The sequence below is a fragment of the Octodon degus genome, unplaced genomic scaffold (genome assembly GCF_000260255.1).
Source record: "Octodon degus isolate 3935 unplaced genomic scaffold, OctDeg1.0 scaffold00016, whole genome shotgun sequence".
NCBI classification, from domain to species: domain Eukaryota; kingdom Metazoa; phylum Chordata; class Mammalia; order Rodentia; family Octodontidae; genus Octodon; species Octodon degus.
Genome location: NW_004524592.1, coordinates 3,146,912 through 3,157,271, shown reverse-complemented (window position 1 = coordinate 3,157,271; position 10,360 = coordinate 3,146,912). Strand labels below are relative to the sequence as shown.

At 37.7% G+C, this 10,360-nt stretch overlaps 1 protein-coding gene across 1 annotated transcript in view; it reads left to right on the top strand.

The window, feature by feature from the left end:
* The first annotated feature begins 518 nt into the window (after positions 1-518).
* Positions 519-10,360, top strand: part of Spag16 (sperm associated antigen 16) — a 1,217,230-nt gene continuing 1,207,388 nt past the window's right edge. The window contains exon 1 of the mRNA XM_004626710.2: positions 519-658. Coding sequence (XP_004626767.1) covers positions 532-658 — 127 coding nt within the window. The 5' untranslated portion in view covers positions 519-531. The remainder of the gene's footprint in view (positions 659-10,360) is intronic.

The window sequence follows — 10,360 nt, the reverse complement described above, 5'->3', positions numbered from 1 at the left end:
CAGATAAATGCATTAAAGATAGCAAAGAAACCGATTACGGTGACCTTTCTCATTGCTCTCTTGGGTTAGTCTCTCAGTTATGAGTCTAAGACCTTCCTTCCTCATTATTATTATTACTATTATTATTAATTATTTTCTCTAGGCACCACCTCTCTCTTTTCTAGGAGTTTACCAATTTGGGCATATCAGAACCAAAGAAAGATAATTTAGGGAATAAAAAGAAATGAGGAATGCTAGGGTCAAAGAGAAAGAAAAACAAAACGGTTAAAGTAAGATGTAATCCAAGCCCACTGGATTGGGAGACTTGTCCACCTCACAAACTGCGTCCTGCGCTCTCCAAGTAACTAGGCAACGATGTTGCCTCGGTAACTAAAACAGCTAAGAGGCCCCAGAGATGCCCTGATGTCCAGGTCAGGGGGCGGGGCGCGGGAATGCTGGGATCTCGCGAGACGTGCGTGGGGGCGCAACCTGGACGCCGTTGCCCTTAGAGACGGCAGGTGGCTGGCCAGGGGTGGGCCTCGGAGCTGCGTAATGGCTGCTCAGCGGGGCCGGTCCTCCTCTCCTCTGAGGGTCTTGGAAGAAGCTTTGGGTACTGGGCTGGCTGCCGCCGGGGAGCCTGCGGTCGCGGAGGCCGCGGAGGGCGCCTTCTACCTGGAGCGTATCCTTCCCTGGGGCGCGCCCCGACCGCCGCTGGGAGGATGGTGTGGGCGGAGGCGGGCGCTTCCCTGGGGGCGCCCTGGAGGCGGCCGCCGAGCTGCGCCTGCCTGAAGGGCCGGGGTCTTTGCCACCCACCGCCTACCTCTGAGGTGCCACCCGACGGATTTCTCCATCTGGGAGTTGCCTCGTTTGCCTCAGAAGAATTGGGGGACCTTTCAAGACTTTGCACTTAGTAACCGTTCCAGACCCTTGCTTGGAGGGTTGGTTTTCATGTAGAAGCAGCCCACCCACTAGAGCAGCCCCCGCCTTCACAGAATGGTTGTCCTAAACCTCCAAGTTTTCAGTGTGTCTTTGCTCTGAATTCTACCTGGGAGTGTTAGGAACCTCTTGCCGTTGGGCTTTAGTGAGCTGAAGCACAGCCTCAGGTCCATCACCTTGCTGAGTAGTTTCAGTATTAGTTGTTTAATAATGATAATTGTTTTTTGTTTTTCTTGTGTCACTAAGTGAATTGACAAGTCTCTGAAGATAACAGGAAAAAATGGTGTGGAGCCATTGTTAATGGTAGTACTAGAAAAACTGAACAACCTTGTATGACTATTTCCTCTTAAAACTAGAACTCCCTTCCTTTCCTCTAGGTATATAGTTTAATGATACTGGAGAGATGGGGAGGACTCCTGAGAAAAATACACTGAACTCCTTTCTTGGTAGATAAGAGTGGAGGTTATCTATCATATTCTTAAACATAGAAAACGTACTCTGCAGTTTTCTCCCACCTCTTGTTTTGTTTTTCTTGTCCGACAGGGAGACCATCTGGAGTTCAGGCTAGCTGGGCTTTGTACTTGTGCAGATTCGCCTGCCTCAGCCTCACAAGTGCTGGCCTTGCAACACACACTTTGATAAAATCGCCTTGATTTTTGTCTTACCTCAGATTCATTATACATTCATGCTTAAGGAAGTCATGAACACTGTAGTGGAAAGCTCACAGAAAACATGCAGTATTTTAATGAATGCAAAAATGATTCTTAGGGCCAGCCAAATAGCTCAGTGGATTAAAGCACATACAGGCAAGCGCAGGGGCTGGGAGTTTCATCCCCGGAGGCCTGCCTGCCACCCTGTTCAGGGGGTGCTCAGAGAGGGCAAATGAGACTGGGTGTGGTGGTGCAAGCCTGTAATCCCAGCCCTTGGGAAGGTGTAAACAGGCGGATCACTGAGTCCGATCTAGTAGTGAGACCCTGAACAAACTGTAGACCATTCCCTAAAATACAAAAAACAATAACAACAATAACAAAACAAAAAAACCCAACTCTCCCCCCCAAAAAACAACAAAAAGCCAAAAACAAAATCAAAAACGATTCTTATAGGAATATGTGTGAATACCTTGAAATTATTTTACATGAAATATATGGTGGTTTAGTATCAGAAATGAAGCTTTATACTCTTTTCATAGCTCTAACAGCTGCTTTTTCTAGTAATATTCCCTTTTAAGTTACAAAATGATTCATATTATTTTGCATCTATCTACAAGTATAATATCTAGTGTCCTTACTAGTGAATTGTAACCAAGGAGTTTGTCAATGTTGTATGTATTAAAATGATTTCTATTAACAGTTTAGGTTTTAACATAAGACTAGCACAGTACAATAACTTTTGCAAATATCTTTATGAAATAAAAGATATATCAATATAATGCAATTTTAAAGAATGAAAATCAGATTTTTCTGAAATTGCAGGAGGGTCATGGAGTCACAGTGGCCAACATTTGGCAATTTGCAAAGACTTCTGCAAATATTCACGTTAATAGACATGAGCAATTCTGATTTTTCCAGAATTTGGTGAATGATCTAGCCCCTTTGTTTTTCCTCCATCTCTGTTTGGTTCACTGATTACTATTTTGGTTTTTGTTTGATACATAATTAGGGAATAGAAAAGTGAAACATTTAAGCAGTCAGTTTTGCAATATTCAGTGTTCAGGGAAGAGGTTTAGTCATGGGGGAGGCTTTAACTCTTAGTTAAAATGAAGTTTGAGGATTACTTGTGAATGCCAATTATCCTTGTATCCCTGGGCTCTCTTCACATGCATAATTAAGAGTTGACTGTATAATGTTATTTGACATTGTTTCTTAAGGCAATTATGATAGTTGCTGAAGTGAGACTTTGTTGGGCTTAAGTCTTTAGCTCTCAGGTAATTTAATTGAGCTACTTCAGTGGATAAATAAAAGTTATAATATGCACAAATGAATCAGAAGTCTGATGTCCGCTACCTTGTACATGTAATCATTTAATCTGGATTTGCCCTGACTTCCCTTACTTATGACTGAGTTGATGCTCCTAGTGCACTAGACAGTGGTCTGTGCTTGGTATAGAAAGAGGTTGACTTGACTGTTTCAGGAAACCCATCACCCTTATCCTGTCTTCATTCAAACCTAAAGAACATGAATGGACTGCATACCTAGACAGCATCTAACATCGGGGGTTGATGGGAATGTCTTTATTAACAAAGACTTCACTTTCTTCAAAACAAGTTTAGAGAATGTGTTGAAGGGGAACATTCTTACCCTGGAAACATTGAAAAATCCTTTCCTATAACCTCCTCATTGTAACAAGCACTTATTTTTCTTCTGAGGCACTTCACAGTATCATTGCTTTTATGTCTTAAAACGTTGACACGTGCTTATTTTACCATCATAATTTTAAGAAATCTAGTAGTGGAGTATATGAATCTTCTGGGAAAGTATTTGCAGCATTGAAAAAATTAAGGCTAGCTTTGACTTTGAGCTATATGGACAACTAAGTACACATCTCAGAACTTGATTGTGTTTTGTGAATGAATCCTGTATAAGAAATCAATACAACTTAGTTTAGGTTTTCACTTATAATAATGATTGGGGGTTGCCCCTGGCTGGAGACTTCTGGGAATGTCTATATTCAACTGGTAGATACAGGGCAAAAAGAATTTGCATGAAGAAAGGTAAAGGTTAATTGGTTTTGTTATTTGTTCAAGGAAGCGTAATAGAATATGGAACCCTGAAAATATTGTTTTAGTTACCTGTCTCCCTTTACTCTGATTCTCTGTTCCTCTAATTAACTTGATAAAAATTTCCTTTTTCTACACATTCTAACACTAAGAATTTGGTTTGCTGGTCTCTGAAAAAGTCTCCCCTGTCCACAGCAAGAGTTTCTCATGATGTTGCCAACTCTGGTGGAAGTCCCCAAGTCAACTGTTGCAATTGTCAGATTCTCAACTGCAAAATTAAGGATTTTATACTCTGAAATAGGGGGCTGATATGAGACTGACAGCACATACAAGGTGCATGTTTTCTTCAGAAGTGAAGTCACTAGCCAGTTTTACACTGAAATAGTACTGTCTGCAAATAACTTTGATATTGAACTTTTGCCATTTTTACTTTTTATTATTTTGTTGTTTATTGTCTTTAATTTCTTGGTAAAAATAAACGACATTTTAGTAACTAAAGATAATTAGAACTCTGAAAGATAATTAGACATGAGCAATTCTGATTTTTTCCAGAATTTGGTGAATGATCTAGCCCCTTTGTTTTTCCTCCATCTCTCTTTGGTTCACTGATTACTATTTTGGCTTTTGTTTGTATGTAGCTAGGTATGTAGATTTTTCTGTTTGTCTTATTCTCTTACATGAATGATTTCCTTGGATAACCTAATTTTCTTTTGTTATAAAATGGTATGTTTATACTATTAAAAGATTTTGTAAAGTCCTTAATAATCATGTATTCTTTTTTTTTTTTTTTTTTTTTTGTGGAACTGGGGATTGAACTCAGATTATTGTGCTTGCCAGGGAAGTGCTTATTCTACTGAGCCATTGCCCCAACCCCAATAATCATGTATGCAAATAGCATATTTCTTTTCTTTTCTTTCTTTCCTTTTTTTTTTTTTTTTTTTTTTTTGGTGGAATCAGGGATTGAACTCAGGCCCTTGTGCTTGCCAGGGAAGTGCTTATTCCACCGAGCCATCTTCCTGGCCCAGCATATTTCTTTTTATCACTGGAAAATTTCCCATGTCCTTGAGTGCTCAGATATTAAAATACATGTGTCTACGTACATTCAAGTAAAATGGATAGATAATTTGAACATAGAGTGTAAACCAGGAGTCATGTTACTAAATCTAGAATGCTGAATACTATATGTATGAAGGTCAAAGGCTGTTTCATGAGAAAAATTGAGTTTTGTTGTTTTCTAGCTTAGACAAACTTTAGTGCGCATATAAATGTTCCATTGAAGGTTTTCAGTGCAGTTCTGCCTTGCTAACAAGACTGTGCATACTCTGGGCTTCGGGTCTGAGGGCTGTAATCAGATATCAAGCCTGCAGACAAACACCTTGACCTTCCCTTCCCAATTTTAGGTAGAAGCATATGTAGAGCCCATGTCTTTCAGTCTTCTGGATTAGAATTTAGAAAAGATATATACCATCACCCTCAGTAAGAACTGTGAGTCTTACATATATTGTAAGGAAAGCTATTTTCAAGCTTCTGTGGTAGAGAAGATGTGATAGGTATCTAGGACAAAAATGTCCAGTGCACTTCCACTCTTGGCAGTTCTGTTGATTACTAGTGACTGCCTGATACGTGGTGTTGATACAAATTCTGAAACCTTATGGAGTCAGTGGTAAAGACTATAGGAAGCAAACAGCAACAGGGAAAGTGACAGTGAGCGTGCCAATTATTTCCATCTTTTATCTATGTAATTCCCTTAACTTGCTTTGTTTATAGTGGCATTCCTAAGCAAGGGAAGCTGACTTGAGGTCTGATGTTTGTAGTACTACTTTTCTATGGTAGTTATTTTTCTACGGTAGTAAATGCAGTGTTGATGATACAGGCACCGGACTAAGTTTTAGATTGCCTCTCTGTGCACTGGCTCTGAAGTGATGGTAAAGATGACAAAGTGATTTCATTTAAAGTAACTTTGAGAAGTCAAGTAGAATACAATTAGGTTTCACTGTAATTCTTTATAAAGAAGGTAGTGCTGGCTATGATCACTATCTGTACATTCAGCAGCAGAAGATATTAGTGTGTTAGAAATTTTGTTGCTCACATCTTAAGATTATTCACTAGTTTCTGGCCTTGATTGATTTGCAGGACATTGTAAACCCCTCATACTAATTGTCAAGCGCTGCTCCTTTAGTCCAGCTGAAATGCTTCTGCTAGGCATCTGGTCTGCAGTACGTGATAGATTTAGGGTTTCCTGGCAGTCGTGGTGTTAGGTTGGCTTATTTTCTGATAGGATATGAAGTGTCAGAATCTAGTGCAGAAATGACCAATAAGTGCCAGCGAATGATTTATATTATGCAAACTCACAAGTCTTCCTAAATTTCTTCTGTAACAAGTAGAGACGTCATAGCATGCCAGCCTTGGTCTGTATCTAGCTTGTGCCTCTGAGAAGAAATTTTGTGTGGAAGTAGGGTGGTCATTTAGGGCAGGAAGGAAAAGGAAGCCATAAAAAAGTACCCTGAGCAAAAGCAGACTAGAAAACTAGGCACAGTCCGGGTCAGGCAGACAGAAAGGCAGGAACCAGAGCTGAGGGCAGAGCTGAGATAATATGGAAAATAAAAATGAATTTTGAAACTCTGGTTCAGATATGTTCTTTTAGAAGGAATGTTAGGCAGATAGATAGAAGGGAGTTTTGTAAGAGCATGGAGCCAACTTGGTATTATGAAACTGGTTTTGAACCAGAATCCTAGCTTGTTTTTCCAGTGAAAAAATAACTCTGCAATAACTCTATTTTAATTGTGTTTCCTGAAGTGTAGAATTATCTGTTTCCTGAAGTGTAGAATTATCTAAGAGATTAAATCATAGATAAGAAAGGAGTAGAACCATAGGAAAGAGTTTTATTTATCAAGAACCAGCTTTTGATAAATTGCTATTTTCTGCTCTGGCAAGATTACTGTCCAAAGATCTCCTTTCTAAACATTTTCATATAGTAAACAATTAGGACCTACTTTACTCTGTCTTTCAGGTTTTCCCCAAGGTCAAAGGGATTAATATCTGTATAATACAAGGTGTTTTCTTATGAAAACTCAAGGTATAATGTCTTAGAGGTTTGGAATCAGAGAATGTTTTGCATGGAACTCATCTGTTTTCGTTGCGTGGATGCTAAGTTGGCATGTGATTACAGCTCTGTTTTCCTGACTGCTGGGAAACTTGGAGTCAAATTTGTGGATTATATTCACAAAGTTTATGAGATGTATGGCCTGCTCCCATTCTTTATCTTTACCTTAGCTTTACTGTTTTCCTTTCCCGGCTAAATCCAGAGTAATTTTGTTTTTATTTTTCTCACGGCATACATATTGTAAACTGCCAGAGAATAACTTTAAGATTAATTTGTGCTTTTGTCCATGTGTTGTTAGTGAGCCAGACAGATAGATGTGTAAAAATATACATTCTAGATACATTTGTTTGTTTTGTAACACTGCAACATCATATTTAAGATAAGTTGATTTTGGGAAGATTTTCTGCACAAATTATATTGTAGATACGTAACAGTGTCAGGGAGGAGCTCTTTTCTCATTTTGGGTTTTTTGTCGTCTACTTGACCTTTTGTTTCATTAATCTCTTGACTTTGGTGAAGGTAACCTTTGGATTAATCTTTTAGACTTCTTACAGTTTTTCTTCCTGATCTTCAAATGAAGTAAAGTGATTTGATTTAGCTGTTGATTACATACCCCTTGAGAGTCTGGAAAACATATAGGTGAGTTCATTACCTAGGGCAGTGATGGCAAACCTTTTTGAGCTTTCAGTGGTAACAAACAGTCCACTGTGGCATGTGTGCTGTAAGTCGGCACCCCTAACCTAGGATATTGATAAAAATTGTCCGTTTCTATTGTGTTAGTATAGACAGTATGGCCTCTGTAAATTCATGTGTTTATACTGGAGAAATTTGTCTTTGTCATTCAGATTTGTAACCTAGGGAAAATCCCTTAATTTCTCTTATTCGGATTCTTCATTTTCAGTTTAGGGATGGCTATTTATGTCCTATTTGATTTCACAGTTGTAAAAATAAAGAGGGTTATTATCTACAAGAATGTACTTCCATACTTTATTGGATGGTAGTTGATTTTCCTTGTACTCTTTATTGATTTTTGGGAAACAATGTATAATACATAATTAAAAGCTGTTGCCCCAAATATTTACTAGATAGGAATCAAAATTATTTCTTGATATTTCAATGTTTGGATGACAAATCACTTTTCTATATTGCTATGTTTAACAAACTCTGCTGTATCATCTCTAGCTCGTAGAATCTCGTCAATGCTTGGCTTATTTATCACTTTATCCACATTATTTTGGAATATTGACTTCACTTTGAAGTTCATTATGATGTGAACATGAAGGATAGCATTGCTTTTCTAGAAACAGTGGACAACTCTTAAAATCACTCTCTAGTAGCTCTCTCTGAGAAAAGGCATACTTGTCCATAGAAAAAAGACTTATTTCCTCTAGCTCCACTTCAGGAAATTCTATCTCATTAAGTAAAATTATAATAGAAAAGTATAAATCTAGAACTGGAAGATAATTTAGAATGTCTTTTTTATTTACCTGTTCATCTTAACCTTAACCTATGAGAGAAATAGGGCATAGGAGACTTTATAAGACTTCTTTATAAACGTTCGTTCCTTTCCAGATTTAGGTAAATAGGAATAGCAGATAGTTGGCTAGCATTTCCTTAAACTGAGTATCATTTTGAATGTTTTACAGATTCTTTAAATCTTTTGAATCTCTATAAGGTAGAATGGTAGCTAGCCAGCTTCCTACCATTCATGCTCTTGTATAGTATTTACCTACTGAATAAGGTTGACCTATGTAATTGATAGGGTTTCGAAGAAATGATTTCTGAAGCTTGGTTATAGAAGACATTGTGGCTTCATCCAGGGGCATACTATGAATATAGTTAAATAATGTATTTTGAAGTTACTTCAAGCAGCTTGTGGAGAGAGCTTTAAGCGCATGCAGAAAAACTGAGGTCTTCAGTGAACAAGAAGTCTAGTTTCAGTGTGCCGTCTTGGAAGCAGGTCCTGCTGCCTTAATCCAGTCTTCAGATGGCTGGCCCCCCAATGTCCTCTTGACCATGACTTAATGAGAGACCTTCAACTCAAAATCTTCAACTAAAGGGCCAGGGAGATGGCTCAGTAGAATAAGCACTTCCCTGGCAAGCGCAAGGGCCCGAGTTCAGTCCCTGGTTCTGCAAAAACAAAAAAACAAAAAAACAAAAAAAACCAATAAAACAAAAAAACCTTCAACTAAGTGCCTAATGAATTCTTTTTTTAATTTTTACAGAGAGTAAGAAATATTAAAAAATAAAACATTAGAAACAATACAGAATTTCAACAAAATGATAAGAATTCAGCAATGATTGTTATATTGCATATTGTTGTCTTCAAATTAGTTCAGATTACCAGATATAAGCATGCAGTTTTTTTTTTTGCCTAGTGAATTCTTGAGTCACAGAACCTATGAGACAGAAATAGTGATTGTTTTCTTAAACTGTATTTAGATTACTTGATAAATAAAAATTTTATCTTTTCAGAATAGACTGGAAATTGTTTCAAACGTATATGTAGTTCATTGTGAAGTTACTGCCACAAGCAAGCTACTTAATGTACTACATCAGATTGTTATCTTTTATTTATGGTGAGAATACTTAAAATTCACTCCCCTTGCAAATATCAAATATGCAACCTATTATTATATTAAGTCTCCAGAACTTATTAAACGTATACCTGAAAGTTTGTCTCTTTGACCAGCATTTCCCAATTTTCTCCAACCCCTTTCCCCTAGGGCCCACTCTTTTTGTGTATACTGGATTTCATTTTAATTCCACATATAAGTGAGATCATGCAGTGTTCATTTTCTCTGTCTAATTTCCCTTAGCATAACATCCTTCAGGTTCATCCACACTGTGCCCCATGACAATATTTGCTTATTCTTTTCACCCTGATGTTTTGGGTTGTTACTTATCCAGAAGTACTAACACATACAGATTTTGATCCCTGGAGTGGGATGCTGACATTCAAAATGTTTTAAAGTTATCAAAGTGGCTTTGAAACTGGTAATTGGTGAGATCTTGGAAGTATTGTAAGTTATGTGTTAATGAAAGATTAAATACCATGAACAGATTGCTACTAGAAGCTTGATGTATCTAGGGAAGTTGCTGGCAGGGGATTACAGGAGAATAAAGCAAATGCTGCTGGAAACATCTGCATTAGTAGGTAACTAGCACAAGTAGGCACTTCACTTCTCGTAGTGCTTAATATGGATGAATTAAATTTAGAAGATAGACGAAGCGTGTACTGTTTTTTGTGTGGTTGTTGCTTGATCTTTTATGAAGTTATTTTTTTAGCCTAATTATATTTTGCTTTATTATGTAGAGACAGATTTAAGCTTGACCAGAAAATACTTAGATTTTTTTAGACAGACATCTGGTATCAGGATTTTTTTCCTAACTGATCCAGCTTTTAGTTTCTCCCACAAGTGACAAGGTAAGGCAGAAAGTGAAGAGTGATTATACATGAGACAGCTGAGTAGCAAAAGTAAATTTAGAGTTTGAGAATTATCTGTGAAGAAGACTGGAAAACACCTCCAAGTATTTATGTAACACAAAATCACAGACTGAAAAAGAGAGGCAGTATTACATAGTGAAGCCTGACCTGTGCTTTTAATATTTTTTTTTTATTAAAT